This window comes from Varanus komodoensis, unplaced genomic scaffold (assembly GCF_004798865.1).
Source record: "Varanus komodoensis strain SLA01 unplaced genomic scaffold, ASM479886v1 scaffold1, whole genome shotgun sequence".
Classification (NCBI taxonomy): Eukaryota; Metazoa; Chordata; class Lepidosauria; order Squamata; family Varanidae; genus Varanus; species Varanus komodoensis.
In genome coordinates this window covers 98,009,059-98,027,819 of record NW_025335268.1, presented here as the reverse complement: position 1 = coordinate 98,027,819, position 18,761 = coordinate 98,009,059, and the positions used below count along the sequence as shown (strand labels likewise).

The 18,761-nt window shown below is 40.3% G+C and overlaps 1 protein-coding gene across 3 annotated transcripts in view; it reads right to left on the bottom strand.

The window, feature by feature from the left end:
- PDCD11 (programmed cell death 11) overlaps positions 1 to 18,761 on the bottom strand; it is a 35,725-nt gene that overhangs the window by 6,334 nt on the left and 10,630 nt on the right. For 2 of the 3 annotated variants that reach the window (XM_044437990.1, XM_044437980.1), the window contains exons 14-31: positions 15,646 to 15,783; positions 14,978 to 15,172; positions 14,048 to 14,218; positions 13,013 to 13,232; positions 10,778 to 10,930; positions 10,361 to 10,476; positions 9,093 to 9,604; positions 8,258 to 8,320; positions 7,034 to 7,142; positions 6,606 to 6,695; positions 5,974 to 6,076; positions 4,697 to 4,874; positions 4,263 to 4,319; positions 3,552 to 3,674; positions 1,637 to 1,759; positions 945 to 1,104; positions 690 to 803; positions 446 to 580 (exon numbers count right to left, since the gene is read on the bottom strand). In XM_044437990.1, coding sequence (XP_044293925.1) covers positions 446 to 580; positions 690 to 803; positions 945 to 1,104; positions 1,637 to 1,759; positions 3,552 to 3,674; positions 4,263 to 4,319; positions 4,697 to 4,874; positions 5,974 to 6,076; positions 6,606 to 6,695; positions 7,034 to 7,142; positions 8,258 to 8,320; positions 9,093 to 9,604; positions 10,361 to 10,476; positions 10,778 to 10,930; positions 13,013 to 13,232; positions 14,048 to 14,218; positions 14,978 to 15,172; positions 15,646 to 15,783 — 2,760 coding nt within the window. The remainder of the gene's footprint in view (positions 1 to 445; positions 581 to 689; positions 804 to 944; positions 1,105 to 1,636; positions 1,760 to 3,551; positions 3,675 to 4,262; positions 4,320 to 4,696; positions 4,875 to 5,973; positions 6,077 to 6,605; positions 6,696 to 7,033; positions 7,143 to 8,257; positions 8,321 to 9,092; positions 9,605 to 10,360; positions 10,477 to 10,777; positions 10,931 to 13,012; positions 13,233 to 14,047; positions 14,219 to 14,977; positions 15,173 to 15,645; positions 15,784 to 18,761) is intronic. The other variant, XM_044438001.1, reaches the window with a different exon arrangement.

Here is an 18,761-nt window from a genome sequence, read left to right as displayed (position 1 = left end):
GAGTTTACAGGTAGAAACAGGAGTCAGCTTTTTGCTGCATATACAAAAGTATTTCCCATTCAGAGCAACACAAGTCAAGAAAGGAAACAAAGTATATAAAATTCTCAAAGGTGACCCCTCAGGAGCAAAGTGGGAGACTTTGCATTAAATAGTTCCTGGAATGAACCTGATCAGAAAAATTGTACCAAGATCAATTCATTTTACAAAAAAAAATGGATTCAGACTTATTCTTGCTTAGAGTAGACCTATAAAAGTCCATGGGTCTTAAGTCAATCAAGACTAACTTAAATTATATTGATGGCAAAGGGTCTACCCCTTCAACACTACATAATTTCTAGTCCAGCAGGAGAATACTTCTGTTAAAGGACTGCAGTTAAGAAAGCCTATTATAAATGCCAACTATACATAATGCAACTCTAAAACAAACTATACGGAGATACAGTACTGTGGACTCTGCATCATCATCTTCTTCGCTGTCAGAGCTCTCTTCCCTTGGTTTCAGCACAGCCGTATCCAGCACATTTAAGCCCTCCTCCCATGTAAAGCTGGTTGAAACCTTTAACCTTGGAAGATCTTTTCCCTGAAGGGGGAAAAAAATGAAAGAGTATATTAAAAGATACACATAACAGTGTGCAATCAGTTAAGCCCACTCAACTGCCAAGATATTTTTCTTCTCATCAGCATCTCACCTTAGATTTCCTTTCACGCCATTCTTCCTCTTCCTCCTCCTCCCGAGAGTACACTTCAACACCACTATCCTCATCTTCAGTGCAACGAGGTCTTTTCTTTGCTGGCTGGGCTTCCTGGCATTGCAGAGTACAAATTACGTACAACTTGAAGTAATAATTTTAAAGAACAAGATTTGTGTGCATTCATTCAATGAAAACTACAACCAAAATTCCTCCCACTCTCTGACAGGCCTAAACTCCCTCCATGAGAGCTACCTGATCAGTTTCAGAGTTCCTTCTTTTTTGCTTTTTCAACTTCTTGCACTGTTTATCTGAATCGCCATGTGAAACAGCCAAGGACTCTGGAATAACACTTGGTTTTCCAGTGTCTTCAGGAAGGAGTGAGAGCTCCACCAGGTTATCTTCTTTATTTATACTGCAGGATGATGAGAACACATGAGAGAGAAAGGGCAGAAAAAGTGACAGAACGAACATGTAATTGTGCTACATCAGCCCTATATAGTAATCATAATCACCATTTTATAAAACAACTGAGAGTAGCATGAAACATTTACTCCAAACCCATTAGTCCAGAGCTGTAGTGTTATTTGGAAAATGAAGGAAGCCTCTCTTCCCGCTAACTTTGGAAAATGTTGGGGTAACCTTCTTTTCCCCCCTTTGCTCCTACTCTCCCCCCTATCCTTTGCCTTGCTATTTCCCCTTTCCCACCAGCCTCTAGCTTCATTATTCTCTCACCATTTTAGCTCAAGCTAGGCCCCCACAGCAGCCATTATGTGATTAGCCACATCCTCTGTAGCAGCCATTTTGGGCTGGCATCCACAGCTGGTTCCTCAAATTCCCAAATGTGCTCATGGGTCCAAAATGGTTGAAGACCCTGGCCTGTCTCCCCTGTGCTAGTACTGGTTGTGCCATCCCAAACTCACTGATCAGGAAAACATCACACATACCTGAAGATTTTGGCAGTGAGGAGTTGACCTGCATGTATGTATTTCATAAACAGTGACTGATCTGGCATGAAGAAAGGGGCGATAAATTGCGGTGTGATTTGACCCGCAATAGAGTTAGACAATCTGTCAAGAAAGGAAGGACAATGACTTCAAATATCTAATTTATTTCAGTACTCAAATCACTCCAGCCCTGACTGAAGCAGTCAGCTTATGTAGGAGAAAAAGAAGGCCAGGGGCACTGCAATTTGGGTTTTGGGTACACTGATCATTTTAAGGAGAAGTAAATGCACTTAGTTAAATTTGTAATCTGTTATTCCTTCATATTGTGTTCTTTATGTAGCTATGAGCAATAATACACCAAGTAACAACTAAAAAATAAAAGACCAGTAAAACTCATTTTGAAGCTGATTTAAGAAAAATCTATTCAACAGCAGGTATTAGAAACTAACATGCATTAGTCTCACTAAGAAAATTTTGGCTTGTTCTTCGAATCTTGAAATGGCCCAAACACTCTCAGTACACTAGAGGAAAAATCAGGGAAATAGGACCCTATAAGAACGAAACTGTTCCAAATACTGAGTCAATACAAACAGGTATGTCATTCCTTTTTACCTCTTGCTATATAGCTAAGGAGCCTGCAGAGGAGAGCAAAATAAGAGCACAAGCTGCTTAAACTAGAAGTGTGACAGACTCAACACTTTCTGCTGGCTAATAAGTCCCCATAAACCCCAGGGAAACAAAGCTTGAAAATTTTCATGGACATGCGAATTTTCAAGGTGTTAGTGATGACCTATAAAGCCCTTAATGGCTTGGGTCTTGGTTACCTGAAGGAGCGCTTACGTCCATATACGCCCGCCAGCCCGCCCCTTGAGATCCGTGAAGGAAATTAGGAGGGTAAGTACTTGGAGGAGGGCTTTCTCTGCGGTGGCGCCCAATCTATGGAATGCGCTCCCCAGTGAGGTCTGCCTGGCGCCGTTGTTATTTGTTTTTTGGCACCAGGCAAATACCTTTTTATTCAAACGTTATTTTAATTGTTAATATTATTTATTTATTTTATTCTTTGGCCAGGGCGACTTAATTTATATTGTTTTATAGGATTCCATTTATGGTTGTGAGCCGCCCCGAGGCTTCGGCGAATGGGGCGGCATAGAAGTTCCCTAAATAAAAAATAATAAATAATGCAAAAAGAATGATTGGCTCAGCGACTCAAAGTCTTTGTTCAGAGAATCAAAATGAACCAAGGCCAAGAGAGACCTTTCCCTACAAAGTTTTCCTGACAACACCCCCCACAGAAGGGATCTGGTTGGAAAAATGCTGTCTTATTATTTAGGATGATCCGTGTTAGGCATAACCATGAGGAGAGCCACACTTACATAAGAGGTAGTCAGACAACCTATAAAAGACGTCCAATTCTCTTAATCAATGGGTTGCTTTGGAGCACGAATCAATCTTTTCATAAATGGTCAAGCTCTATAGTGTTAGCAGTAATCTAGTACTCAGTTGTGAAACATATACACTCAGACATTGCACTTGTGTGTATATATATGTGTGCATGTGTGCATGTACACATGTATGCACATATATTAACATATGCATTCAGATATATGTAACAAATAACACCAAAAAGATTTCACATAGAAGTGTGGAGTATCTCCGTTTCACATTAATTGAACAAAGTTTTCTTTTGAGTCAAATGTTGGATGAACCTTTTCAATACCATACACACAGTCTGTAGGATTGGCATTTGCCAGGTAAATCTGTTTTATTTGCCAGTTATGTTGCCCTTTCTTGACCTCTAGAATTACAGAATCATTTCATTATTCATTCCCTCTCCCCATTCCCACACATGCATTTAAGCCAACATTTACTATATATTAAATTGAAATTCCTTGTAATGGTAGCAAGCAAAACTCACCCCAAGATGATGCCCAGTGATGTAACAGATTTAACATAGCCTTTAACAAGCTGACCCTTCTGTATATTATCTAGCGACATGATTTCAGGATCTTCCACTTTCCTATGGCTCTTGGGATTTATTCTACAACAAAGATGGGGAAATAGTAAAATGTCCACCTTCTTGTTAAGCAAAGAAAATCCAAACTTCTGGAGAATACTGAACTGTAAATCTGGGTAATGCAGCTAAAAATTCCCACAGTACAGAATCCACTACAAGCTATGGAATGTTAACAATCCCTATTTCTACTTTAGCATAGTAATATTTATTAAAGTTCTTTTTTCTTGGCTTGGAGAAAAGTTTATAGAGATGACAACAGTAAACAAAGCTGAAATATAAATGAGATTACTTTGTATTTCTGCTCCTGAGAACTGCACGTAAAACATCTCAAGAAAAGCTAGTAAGAAACCACAGCCTCAAACAAAAAGTGAAACAAGAAAAAAGTGTGGAACTTGCGCAAACTTGTGCATGTTTATCCAATTTGTAGAACCAATTCTAAATTAAATGAAATTAGTTTTTGTGCACTTGAACAACATGTTGGGTTTCTGCATCATCATTTCCCAAATACCGAAGAAATAGAGGGAAATTTTGAATTCTGTATAATGTAACATTTAGTATTTTTCTGAAATGTAAATCACATCTACTAGTCTAGATTTAGGACTAGCTTTTTACCTGGATTGACGGAGAGACACTTGCACCATATTATCTTCACAGGAAAGGACACAGCACCTAGAAGTAGGAAAGCAAAAAAAAAATTTTTGTATAGATTGAAAAAACTTCACCCTGACAAAAAGATGTGGAAGACATGACACATACTGTAGTTCCATCTGAATAACTGCAATGGATTCAAAATAGAGCTGTCTTTGATAGGTACCTTGAAACTAAGTCGGACTGGAATATTTTATTTTATTTTATTTTATTTTGGTATAAACTTGTTGGGCTATTGGGGTGATCTTCAGATGCTCCCCTATGTATCCCAATGTCCACAGACATACATTTGCTTGGGACCCAGGAAAAGGCTTATATTCCACAAATATTCCACAAAGGAGGTAACTATTAAAGTTAGCTTCCTCTGCTTATCTACAGATTTTGCAAAGGGCTCTTACCTGACAATTTTTCCAGCGCTAAAGTTCTCCAGTGGCAGTTCAGTATAGGAATCGCTCAGATGGAAAAGGCTGACTTTACCAGTCCTTCCAAAGGGAAGTGTAACAGTCAGGCCAACATGTGGAATCACCTTTTTCACACAGCCTAGTGTGATGGTTCCTTTCTCCAGACAGTGAATTCCTGCTCCAAGGTGAAGTGATTTAAAACAAGCTAAGTCAGATATTGCACACACCATATTCCCTTATGTCCTGTTCAATGTGGTTAAAAGACTTTTATCTTGAATATACAGAGTGTGTTCAATTCCTATAGACTTGTATACAACAGTAGAAACCCTACTGCTTTGGTTGAGATGGGATGAATTGTATCAAGTTTCCAACAGAAGAAAGGAAATAGAGATGAAAATCCTATATGTGTCTACTCAGAAAAAACTTATCCTGAGTTCAGTGGGACTTAGTAAATTGGTACAGAAATGTAGTTGTACTCTGTATTGCATGCCACACTAAACCATAGCTTAGTGAGATGTGCAACAGCAGTAAGGAAGTGCCACAAGCTCATGTACTCTCCATTCCTCCTCCCACAAGTGTGACTTCAAGAATAACTTTGACAATGTTTGGATTAACTGTCACAGAATCTGGGTTGCTGCAAATGCAAACCAAGGAGCAAGGCTTCTAGCAAATGGTTTAGCAATCCAGCGGCATAATTTATGCTATGATACTGGCTTCTTCGGAAACTGATCTACACTCTATTTTGCATGCAAGAACAAACAAAGATTCTGTGAAAGAAAAAATTAATGTTGCCAAAGTTCTTCTCCTGGCTACATGGAAGGAGGGAGCAGAAAGAGTGAAAATGGGGTCATTGCCCGAAAGATCTTTGATAACTTCTCCAGAACTATGAGAGAGTTAAAAAAGAAAAAAGAAAAGAAAAGAAAAAGCAACAACTTGCTTGGCATCTCAAGCTTTTAAACTTGCTTCAGAATCCGGCTTTATCCTTTGCTTGAGCATTAGTAGCTATAAATGGATTACTTGCCCATTCACTTTCCCTGAGGAACAGCCTGATTCAGAACTAATGTACATGCAAATGTCACCACCTGAAGCCTTCTCTATTATGTAACAGGTACCTCCGCACATGCACAATTTCGATATGCATATGTTACATGGCAGGGCTCTGACTGACACCAGCAATCACTCCAAGGTATTTTCATATACCAGCAATCTCTGGATCAGAGTTATTTGTGAAAGTGGAAATGCTAATGTAGTGGATTTTTTCATTTTTACCATACCTGATAGAGACAGGGATAGTTTGGTCCCAGTGGTATCAGAACCTGTTACTGTTGCAGCCAAAGCCTGCCCATTTTTGAAGTGTTTGTTGGCATATTTCAAGACCTGATGGGAGAAGATATAAACATGACCACCAAAAGGACTGCACTCTGTTTATTTAGAATAACCCTCCAGTATGTGTAAAAAGCCATAGCAGTTGTGGGAGTGCCATGTTAGTGTTTGAGAACTTCATAAAGCACCATTCTGGGAGAACACAGGCTGGGCCTAGGTTTAAAATTGTCTGTCCAGAAAATGCTCAGACAGAAACTCAACATAAATATACCTTTATGCTCTTAGGAATTCTTAGGAGTTGACACAAAGGGAACAAAAACCCATGGAAGGTTGTGGGACCTTAAAGATTAACAAGACTAAATGAAAACTTATGTCATAATAAATATGGTAGCCTTTAAGTGCCACAAGCCTATTTCTTGTTTACGCTTAAACAGATTAAAATGGCTATATCTTTACAAATAACTAGAATAAGCACATCCTAAGCTGTTAATGTTCTGTCTCCAATGTGTGAAAAAACTTGTTATTGAATGCAGTTTCCTGCATGTAAGAATACCGTGCCACTTATTCACAGGCAATTACTTACCCGGGGGCTTAGAGAAAGTAGAAGCTGCTGAACTCTTCCTCTAATATTAGGAGTGACTTCCACCTCCAGCCATTTCTTTAGAAGATTGTACTAAAAACAGAAATCATAGGAAAGAAGATTCATTATTCCACTGGAAAAGGCAGAGGGAATGCTCATGTAGTCCAAGATAACAGGCATTGATCACCCAGGCATCTCAGTATCACACACCTGTCCCGCACAAAACAAGAACTTGAAAATAAAAAGTAGTTCCCAACTTTTTTGGGTCAGGGATAGCACTCCCTCCCACAAATAATAATGCTTGAGCCCACATCCCAGTAAGTGTCATTTTACAACTGAACAAAAGAATGAAATTTTCCAAGTAGCAATTGAAGTGTAAAAGAAGGCAGGGAAACCCTATTATACAGGCTTTGAGAAATTCTAGGACTCACCTTCTTCACAAAGCATGTCACCATCTGCCCAGGCGTGAAAGGTTTCAACGTTTCTTCCAGATTGCTGCCTTCAAGGCCCAGGGGGGTTATGCTTTCCTCTTTCAGCTGACTGATCATAAGAGGAGGTAAAGCAGTTATACCTATAGGTTTTCTGATTTAGCACTTAAAGTTCTCCCTTCTCTCTCTTCAAACTGTTTCTTATCTATATTTGTGAATAGTAGAAGGTCCCCAATTCCAATTTAATTTATGAAAATCAAAAAACAAGTTCCATAGTACACAAACATACCAAGGTTCATGTCATGGACTCAGTACATTCTTAACTAGCGTTAAAACGCTGAATATTTACAGATATTTTGTCAGACTAGAACAGAAGTAACAGATAGCAACCTGAGAATGAACTGGATTCTAAGATGCCTCTCTATTCATGTAAGAGAGGAGAGCATTTTTGCCTACTCTTCCATCCACCCATAGTCTCCTGCACTGTATCATAAAAACTGAACATCTAGTAGGCTGAGATCCACTTTGTCTGGCATTCTGTTCATTAAGTGGCTAGCCCATTGTGAGTGAGAAACCCACAAGCAGGAAATGAGTGTAACTCCACCCTTCCACTAGAGGAAAATGTATAGAGAGGCTCTTCTTCAAATCTGCTCCCAGGAGCAGATTTCCAAGAAGTACAGTGGGATGCAGAGCAAAAGGAAAGCCCTGCTCTGTGAGCTCCTATTTTGTTCAGAAAGAAAGTTAGGATCAAGTCAGTGTAATTCAACAATTAACTGTTATGCTTTAGCAACTTTTGCAGAATATTAAAGCATGTTTGGAGCAGTCTCTGAACCATGATGAGAGGATCAGCAGCATGTGACCCACCCCTTCCCAAATCCTAATAACTCAAGGTCCAAAAATTTGCCAACATTTCCATGTTATAATACTCCTGGCCTCCTCCACTCAAGTGTATGCCACCATTCTAAGCACCTGCTCAGAAATTCTGGCCTCTACCACAATCATTCAGCATGTGAAACACATTTTACAGGATTCCTGGAAGTTATTGGGTAATAATATATTTCCCTCTTGTACTTCTTAGAAGCAGAATTTCAAGTGTAAAATTCCTGTTTTGACCTTGACACTCAGACAACTAGTATCAGTTTGAAGAGGCACAGTTATGATAATTTAACATGTCCTAATATTTCAATTCACTATGCATAGTTTTGTGACCACCCCTCCCATCATTACCTTGGTCGAATACTGAGCTCCGGGCAAGTACGGGTGAAGTGAGGGTGAGTGATAGGCAAATATCTGAAAATTAAGAGCAGATTAGCACATCATTTCTGCTTGATCAGTCAGGCATAAAAGAAAGACAATACACATCACCCTTGCAAATAGCAGAAAATATACAAGCAAATACACAAGCAAAACAGCTTTGCCTTTCAGTTATTTCAATATGCATTCTTGTTTGGAAGCTTTAGAAATATTAACTCTGTTTCTTGAGAGTAGGTGCTGCAAAATTTTACACCAGAGCATATTAGACAAGTTTACATTCTCGCTCTCTCTCATTTCAAAGAAATGAAAAATACACCACTGCTTATTTGGACAACACCGTTCCTTTGAGAAAAAGGCATCATTCTCCAGCCATGCCCGACCTAATTTCTACAAATACAGTTCTGATTTTTGTGAAATACAGGGATGATCTATTCTTTTGAAAAGGTTCATATATAAAATATGGAGTAAAGTTCAATGTGTGCAGAATGAAACTTGATCATATTTCTCCTTTGTTGGTCACATGCTGTTGCATTTGCAAATGCACGTTTGCAAGCACTATAGCAAGATGCATTAAAGGGTCAGGTTAACATAAAAGCAAACTTCTGCTCTAAGTAGAAACAGGTGAAACTACTGAAGCAGAAGCAGAAATCTGATTGAATGTATTTTAAGTTACCTGAACAAGAACAGTAAATCATGAACAGAGCATCAAAAGTCCAATGAGACATCCATACCTGGGACAGCAAGAACCATACTGACAAAAATAGCCAACAACAAACGAAAATGGCACTCCTAGCAACATTTCTCTTACCTGTGTGTTTTAATGTCTCTGCCCCCAATGACCCGAGCAGTCACTTTTTGTCCAACCTTTAGCACTGATGTTGGAAAAGTATCTACGGAAACTTGATCCAGAATCTCGGATGCATGAATAGAGCCAGTCAGCTGACCATCAATTGTCACGAGGACATGGGTAGGCTTGACAGATTTGACAGTTCCCTTGACCATCTCTCCTAGACACAGTGAGTGTTTCACAGATGAGGCCTCATCTAGTGTCTCAGATTCATGTCGAGGCCTGATTACAGCCTTTCTCTGCATTGGACCTCGCACAGCAAGCAAGATCCCAGGGTCACCTGTCTGAACAGTTTTCAAAACCACTGTAATTGACTGTCCCATCTTCAGTTTTTCAGACTCAAACCGGAAGGTGTCATTGAAGTGGGATGCCACAGGGATAGCAATGAGCTGACCCGTTCCTTCCAATGAAGCAACGGCATGTTCTGTAGCCACATGCTGCACAATGGCCTGGTGTTGAGAATCTGGGGTTAACTGAAAAAGACCAGGGAAACAACATTCAGAGATGTAGAGAAAACAAAACTGGTGCAAGATTTCTGAAGTAAGCACAGCATTTGTGAGGAGCTCCAACAAGGCCCACAAACTTTTCCATACTTTAGCCCCCTTTCAAAAATTTATTTTATTTACAAAATTAAAAATTAGGGCACCTATTTTCTGAACATGCTGCTAATCAGCTGTTCCTGTTCCACCCAATCTTTTTCCATGCTCTCACAGCTTTCTCTTTTGCACTCTCTCTCTTCCCCATATCCCAGCCTCTAGCTTACTATTTCTCTCCAAGTCTCTTTCCTTGCTATTTTCTCCTTCTCCATTCCTAGCTTTACTCTTTTTCATTCATCCTTTGTCTTTCTGCTTCTCTTCCCTCAGATGCTATTTTCCTCCTGTAACTCTTTACCTCATCTGTTTCTCCCCCACTCCTAGCTTCTGCCTTCACTTTCTTCCTGCTCTATTACTTTGATATTTCCCCTTCCACATGAGCCTCTATTCTTGCTGTTTCACTCCCTGCCACCTCTTTTGACTAGCCAACCCCACATGGCAACTATTATGTGATTAACTTAGATTTCCATGAGAGAACATTTGTGGTGCTGACTGGAAATATTCTCAGATTCCGAGGTAGAACCCCTGCCTTATATATTGCACAGTTCTACAAATTGTATTCTCCAATTCTTCCATTACACAAGTCAAGTTGTGTTTATTTTAACAGTGATCATAAAAGATAATTCAAGATATTACCTTCTTGGATTTGGGGGAGAGCAGTTCATCTCGAAGAGATACATAGACATTTGACTTCAGGAAATCAACAAAAAGAACCACAACTCTTGTTTTTTCACCCCCAGTAATATTTTTGCCTTAAAAAAAAGAGAAAAATTTCTAATTCTGTGGAATCTAAATAATGCTGTACATAATTGTGTCCCAGTAACTGACTCAATATAACTTAAATCACAATGTGAGTAGCAAAGTCATGAGAAAAAAACCACAATTTATCCCATGCATGTGTGGTCTCCCTCCATCTTTCTCTCCTGCACACACATCCCTTTGTATTAATTTAGAAAAACACAACCCTTTGCTGACAGTGACCCATCCAGTACCTGAAAACATAGTATGAATCAGGACAGAGAAGAGTAGGAAAGACTACAAGATATAGCATACCTCCAAGGTGGCTGTGAGTGGCCATTACCGTCAACCCAGAAACACAGGCACCACTGAAAATTGCTGTACCATCTAGTTTGACTTCATCAACTACCAGCTCCAGCTGCTGCCCAGGTTTTAATTCACAAAGTTGCTGGGCCACAATGGAATCTTCTGAAGAAAAGGAAAGATAGAATTAAGTTTCATTTGCAGTTTAATTTTTTTATTTATTCAAGTGCAGAGAGTCTGAACAAGTTTTATCTTCAGGATTAAATATAACTGAAACTAGCAGTTTACCTTATTTTGTGGGATATAGCTTGAACACTGACAGTGCAAATTGACACCTTTGTCAATTTGAAATGCCTGCTACCTGTGGGGGTGATCGTTTGGAACAAGCCACCTGGACAATCCATGATGGATTGCCATGCCATCTGAAGCCGGGAAGGCAGTTTCAGAGTGGGTTGTGAGGACTGACTAGCAAGTTGCTCAGCAGGCTCATCAAAATCCTGCCAATTAAATTATTTACAATCTCAGCCAATTAAAACCAATGCCCAAGCAGCACCACAGAATAACTATTACTACTTTTGTCAATGTTTTAGTTTTTGGTGCAAGAAGACTGTGCAGTAATTTTTTCTCTTTTCTTTCTCTTTCTTTCACCCATTTCTTTTTCAGTTATGCTCTTATAGCTGTAGTCTTATATCTGTAGTCTTGCTTGGTCTATTTACTTGTATGTTTCAGCTGTCAGTGAGAGCACCAAAACAGTAGATAACATACATTCAAAGAAAAGGGAAGACTAAGACTGCATAGAGACTATTTTGCACTGTGTTGCCAAGGACCAGTTGTCTAGCTGTCAAGTGAAAAGCACTGGTAAAGGGGGGAAATGGCAAAATTAGATGCACCAGGAGCTGTGATTACTGCAATCACCTGACTGTTCCTAAAAATAAAAACAAAACCTATTCCTTTACTGCTGGTGTACAAATCCCACCCCCACCATTTACTTTCCAGCACTTAAATCTGTATATATTTCCCTGCCAAAAACTTGTGCAAATATTCAAGTTTTCTTTATAAAAAACCTCATACGGGTGGAAGAATGAGGCAGAGTAAATGGGGTGCCAGCACTACTAGTACTTATACCTGCCCCACTATGGAGCCCCAATCACTCCAAACCATTCAGCTGGCTTCTCAAGGCTTTGTTGTTTTAGAAATGCCAGGGATCCACAGTAACTGCAAGAATAAGTATTCTGCAAAGGAGTGCACGGAAAGAAGGAAGATTAATATCTTCCCTTTCTGTAGTAGATGGAGTTAGGGAACTGCTCATAAGATGGAGGACACTAAGTGTCAGTTCAACACTGAAAAACTAGAGAATCACATTGCCGAGTAATGTTATTCTCACACCCCATCCTTTTGGTGTACCTAATTTCATAACTTATTCTACTTCACGGTTGCTTTTCAACTGACAGCTAGAAAACTGATCATTAGTAACTGTGCATAGATTAGCCTAAGTGCAGACTCCCTTGTCAATTTTCATGTAAGTTACCAACTCCTCTTCCTCATTTCCTTTGACAACTAAAATAGAAAACATTGACCAAAAAGCACTATACGTATCAGACAGCTGTAAGAGCACACTAGCCAAATGATTATAATTTTAAAAAATTATGACCACAATTGTGCTGCTTGCAGGAGCTTCCCCCTCTCTGTCCTCAACTGTGACCTTTTTTGAGACTCCAATGATCCCTGCTCCTCCCTAAATGGTAGTAAGGAATGGAAAACGATGGGGAGACAAGATGGGTTCTGAGGCAAAAGATGCTGGGATAACAGATGAAGGACCACTCGAGTTGGAAGAGGAAGGAGAATGAGTCACAGTGAGCCCAACCCTCTGTCAGTGCACTATAAGTTGCACCATGAACAACCCACTCAGCAGAGTTTTTGTAAGGAGACTTATTATGTCAGCCAAATGTGGCTATTGTGAAAATTATGATTTCGTTTTCCTTTATTCAAGCTGTCTCCTCAAAACAAATGAGCTATAGCCACATAGAAACAAACTTCTGAAGAATAATACTGTTCCCAAGTTGAACAGAACATTATGTATCACAGCCTTACTTCAAAACAAAGACAGACATGTTACTAAGTAACCTGATTTTGTAAGAAATTGCTCATAGCATTTGCCCTGAAAAGAGGTTGCACAAATGCTGCCACTATGAAGTGGCCTATATGAAGCTTCCAGTTGCTATCTATATTACCCTCGGCACCTCTTACCTCTTTTTCTCATGAAGCTCTTGATCTCTTGCAACTCCTTAAAGTACTGTTGCAATATGGAGAAGCTCTCAGAAATAGCATCCTCAGAGGCGCACTCAGACACCTTCAAGGACAGCAGGATGCGCTTCTTCTCCTCATCAGTGCTGGTCACCTTGGCAATCACAGTCTGGCCTAACACAAAATGGTCTTTCGTGTCTGTTACAAACTTGTCACTCATTGCCTATGCAGATAAGGAGACAGACACATGTTATTCCATGGACAGCCTTTTCAAGTCCAACTTTTCAAGTCCAACACTGGTTCTCAATACCTCCAAGAAGAAAACAGTACATTCCAAACAGCTATCAATAAACTGATTTAGGAACACGTTTACTAGCCACTATTCTACAGGTTCTCTCCTCCTGAAGCCATTTCCTTATTTTCTATTCTTTAGAAAAAGCCAGCATGGAACAGAACACACACCATTTCCCTCTTACTTAAATTCTGATAATTATGCAAATCAAATAATGTAATTGCCTTCATGGTGCACGGCAACACTTCTGTTTCTTGCACAATTGTATTCACAGCCCTAAAAACAATCCTGCCTGCAGAATTCAAAGGCACTTCTGTCACCTAGGCCTAAGCTTTCCTTTTGAAAATAATTGCTGGACGGACTCTGGCTGACATTACCTGTGGTCTGTTGACAGAATTTAAGAATTCTATCACAAGCAAATTGCTACTTTTCAAACATAGTTAACTTGGTCATGATTTATTTTTAAAGATGGCTTTGTTATAGAACTTTTGTGATTGTGTTTTGGTGTTTGGCTTGATTTTATTGCTCTTTTCATCCAGTATTGCTATACTTTATACATTTTGTAATGGACTTTGTGTCACAAACACACTTTATTCACTGCATGGAGTATGCTTGTCAGCAAGAAATCCCCAGGTATTATTTTGCATTCTTTCCCCACTCCCAACCCCCACTATAAAGCAGAAAGGGAATACAACAAATGAGATCATGATACCAGTTTTCAGGGGGGATAGTATAACATGCCTTACCGACTTTGGTGCCAGCCCTGTCAAACCATATGGAAACTCCACAAAAACTCCATAAGGCATGACATTTCTTACAAAGCCAGGCAGCAACAATCCAGACTGGATGTCAGAGAAGCTTTTCACCACCTGCTCCTTCTCTATAGCTGAAATCACTGTTGGCTTTCTGCTCAAGGTCTAAATGACAGGTCAAGGAATAAAAAAGGGGAAATTACCAGTTTGGCAATCTCTTATACTTGGTGATCATGAGTTTGGTGTTCATTCAAGTGGTATGGCACAGAGGCACCTGAATCATATTATGCCATACAACACAATACATTGTAAGCAAACAACTACATGCTTCAATTCAGATTCTGTCTGCAGTTACAGTCCATTGTTTCCCAACTGGCAGACAGCACAGAAGCTAATGATTTCCCCCAGAAATAATGCAGGTGCAGACACCAGAAATTTGCCAGAGCAAAGCAATGAGAGACACCAATCAATCTATTCTCCCTCCACCAGAAATGCTGCCAGGTCACTGTCTTTCCTTCAAATTGCTTGACATAGGCTGAAATACTATTCATACCTTTAAAAGTATGACCTATTTAACAATAAAACCTGCTGGGCAAACCTGTATAGAATTAAGGCTTTATGTTTCAAGGGAACTAGAATTGGGCAAAATACAGTTGTTAACAGCAAGCAATTGATGAAACATCTCCAGATTGGTGCATGGTGAGAAACAGGAGCAAGGGATTTTAATTTCAGTTATCTCACAAACTAGATATTCTGAAATCCTAGCTGATTATAAGTTAGCATGCACAGAATCTTTGAACATATGGGAAAATCATGTCAGCAGTGTGGTGAAAGTACTTTCAATGTATTGCAGTAATTTAACTTAGAGGAACATACGACGACAAGTAGTTTAACAAAAGGTATAGGAGGAATGAAAAAGGATACAATATGACCTCCCTTGTCATGGAGGCATATAACTCCAGGGAGCATATCATCTCCTTTGAGCCAATGCCACCACAATTTGCTATTAGTCACATGGTCAGAAAGATGCATCATGGGAAGGTAGGCAGAAAGGTTGTTTGGCAAAATTGTAACTTCTAGGCCATCTTCATTCTTCTTCAGAATTTTTACATCAGCAATCTGAGCAAAACAGAAAGAATGGAAAAATTGCTTAAATTCGTGGTTCCAGAATTAAAATGATGTTTTTCAAAATGCAACTATCTCAACAATAGCGACTAAAGTCTGGGAACAACTATTTTAACATGAAGAACATCTACTTAATGTTTAAACAAAATAAAATTTTGCATGTAATTTCATAATATATTTGGAGCCCTGTGGTGCCTCTCTTTCTTAAGGGTTATGAACCTTGTATTTTAAACATTTATCACAAGGTAAAACACACTGATTAATTGAGAGACATCTAATGAAAAATACTGTGAAGAGGGATGTAGTACAAAGCTCTATACCTCCAAAGGTCAATTATTCACAACTCTAGAAAGACATCATTAAGCTGCTTTCCTGGTTTGTACCTTTCATCACAGATTTTAATCACCTCCTGGGGGATGTCAACAGGTCTCAAGAAAGCTGAAGGGAAAAGTTTTAGAATAAATTACCATTCCAGTTTCATATGTCACTTCTTTCTTTGAAGTCTTCTCTTTATCACTCTTTGTAAGAGCATTATCTGTCAGCTTGAATGACAGCAATAATCTCTCCTGTGCTGGCTCACATTTTAAGACAACCACTTTGACCACCTAATTGGCAAAGGGAAAGAAACAAAAAATCTTAGCAAAGTATCATATTCATCCCTACAGACAGGTCCACCCTGATACTTTCTTTGTAGGACTGCTAAGCTTTTTCTCAATCCTGATAATACTCATTTTGCTTTTATGTATGTGCTCTATATTTCCATTGGATCTGTGTCTTTTTATATTATTATTATTATTATTATTATTATTATTATTATTATAACATTTCTATGCCGCCCCTTGCCGAAACCTCGGGGCGGCTTACAACATGATAAAATACATTGAAATACAATAGTACATAATAAATTACCATTAAATACAAAAATACAAAAAATACATTGATTTACAAATATAAAATTAAAATTATCAGTATAAAATGAAAATATAGGAGGAGAAAGAGAAGGAAGAAGTTGCCCTGGCCAGATCATATGTTTTAACAATTGAAATGATGTTTAAATAAAAAGGTCTTTACCTGGCGCCGAAAAACCAGTAACGACGGTGCCAGGCGGAACTCTTTGGGGAGTGAATTCCATAGGTTGGGCACCACCGCAGAGAAAGCCCTCCTCCGGGTACTTACTCTCCTAATTTCTTTCATGGAGGGTTCCCGGAGAAGGGACTCTCCCGCAGATCTCAAAGGGCGGTCGGGCATATACGGACGTAAGCGCTCGTTCAGGTAGCCAGGACCCAAGCCGTTTAGGGCTTTATAGGTCATAATCAACACCTTGAATTGGGCCCGGGCTTCAATGGGAAGCCAGCGAAGCTGACGGAGGACTGGAGTCATGTGAGCATAACGCCCATCCCCGTCAGCAACCTGGCAGCTCTATTTTGCACCAATTGAAGTGTTTGGACTGTCTTCAGGGGAAGCCCCACGTAAAGCGCGTTACAGAAGTCTAGGCGGGAAGTCACCAGCGCGTGTGTCACCGTCGCCAGGCAGTCGTACTCCAGGTAGGGGCGCAGCTGATTAATCAGCCAAAGCTGAAGGAAGGCGTTCCTCGCTACCGCTGTCACCTGAGCTTCCAAAGAAAGCTCTGGGTCGAGGAGTACTCCTAAGCTGCGGACCTTATCCCTAAGAGTGAGTGTTGCACCATTCAGGACCAGGTCAAATCCACCCTCTCCGAAACCCGATCCGCCAACCAACAGGACCTCCGTCTTGTCTGGGTTGAGTTTCAGTTTATTGGCCCTCATCCATTCCCTTACCTCGGCCAAGCACCAGTTCAGCACAGCCACTGCCTCACCTGGATTAGTGGAGAACGAGAGGTAAAGCTGGGTATCATCAGCGTATTGATGATTCCGCAGCCCACACCTCCTGATGACCTCTCCCAGCGGTTTCATATAGATGTTAAATAGCAGAGGGGATAGAATGGAGCCCTGTGGTACTCCATGGCATAGCTGCCATGACGTAGAGACATGGTCCCCCAGCACTACCTTCTGGAATCGACCATTGAGATAGGAGCGGAACCACTGCAAAGCAGTGCCTCCGACCCCCAATCCCGCAAGTCTATCCAGAAGGATACCATGGTCGATGGTATCGAAAGCCGCCGAGAGGTCCAGAAGAACCAACAGGGATGTACTCCCCCTGTCTTTCTCCCTGCACAGGTCATCGTACAGGGCGACCAAGGCTGATTCAGTACTGTACCCGGGTCTGAAGCCGGACTGAAAAGGATCCAGATAATCGGTTTCATCCAAGAGTGCTTGGAGTTGTCCCGCCACCACTCGCTCCAACACCTTGCCCAGAAACGGGATGTTGGCCACAGGTCTATAGTTAGTGGCCATCTCTGGATCCAGTGATGCTTTCTTCAGGACCGGTCGTATTACCGCCTCTTTTAAAGGGGCAGGCACTCGACCCTCCCTCAGTGTGCATTCTATCAGTGGCTTTTGAAACCATTGACCATGGTATCTTCCTGGATAGGCTATCTGGGTTAGTGGTTAGAAGCACTGCGGTAGCACAAGTAGGGTCCTACTCCTACTTGGATGAACAATTTGAAAAGGGAGCACTGAGGGGTACTGCTTCGTCCATTGGCTTTCTGCCATGGGTGCCAAAGGGCTCAATTTTATCCCCCATATTGTTCAAGAGGTACAAAAAATGCTGGGGAAGGTTATCTGGAGGTGTCACCAACATCCAGACAATACCAGATGAACAAGATCATCAAATCCTTGGTGGCACCTCAGCTAGACTCATATAGTTACAGCGAAAGCTTAGCTACAGTTATCCAGACAATAGTAACTTCTCATTTGAATTACTGCAGTGCATAAGTGGGGATGCCTTTGAATTAGGCCGGAAACTTCAGCTGCTCCAAAATAGGACATCAATTGTTAATTGGAACTGGTTTAAGATCTGCACTGGTTGCCAGCTCACTAATGGGCCAAATCCAAAGTGCTGGTAAGTAACCCACGTAGTCATAAGCTATGTGGATGTAAGGCTATGTGAAGAACTGTCTCTTTCCATATATACTTGTATAAACCCCGACATCATCTTCTAACGCTTTCTCTAGATGGCCCCACCAAATGAAGTAAAGTGGGTAGCTACTAAGAAGGTCTTTTAAGTGGTGGCACCACAGTTATGGAATGCTCTCCCCAAAGAGGTTCACCTTAAAAATGACTAGTGCATTTTTAAATCATTGCACTATCGTTGGCTTTTATCTTCATTGCTACTGTGGTTCTATTCTTTCTTAAATGTGTCATTTTTACTACATTTTATTATGTGGCTGTATGTTATGGGCTTCAGCTTTGTTTTACAAGAGATCTTCTGTAAATGGGTGATAAACTAATAAAATACCTCACTAAAGTCAAGTCATCTTTTGAACGTTTAAAAAACTGTCACACTTAGTATGTTTTTCAAAGAAAGGGAATGAACATACTGCCATATCTTCTTATTTGTTTGGTACTCCAGAAGGTGGTTATGAATTTTGTAACAAGATTTGCAGGAGAAGGAGAAGGAGAAGGAGAAGAAGGAGGAGGAGGAGGAGGAGGAGGAGGAGGAGGAG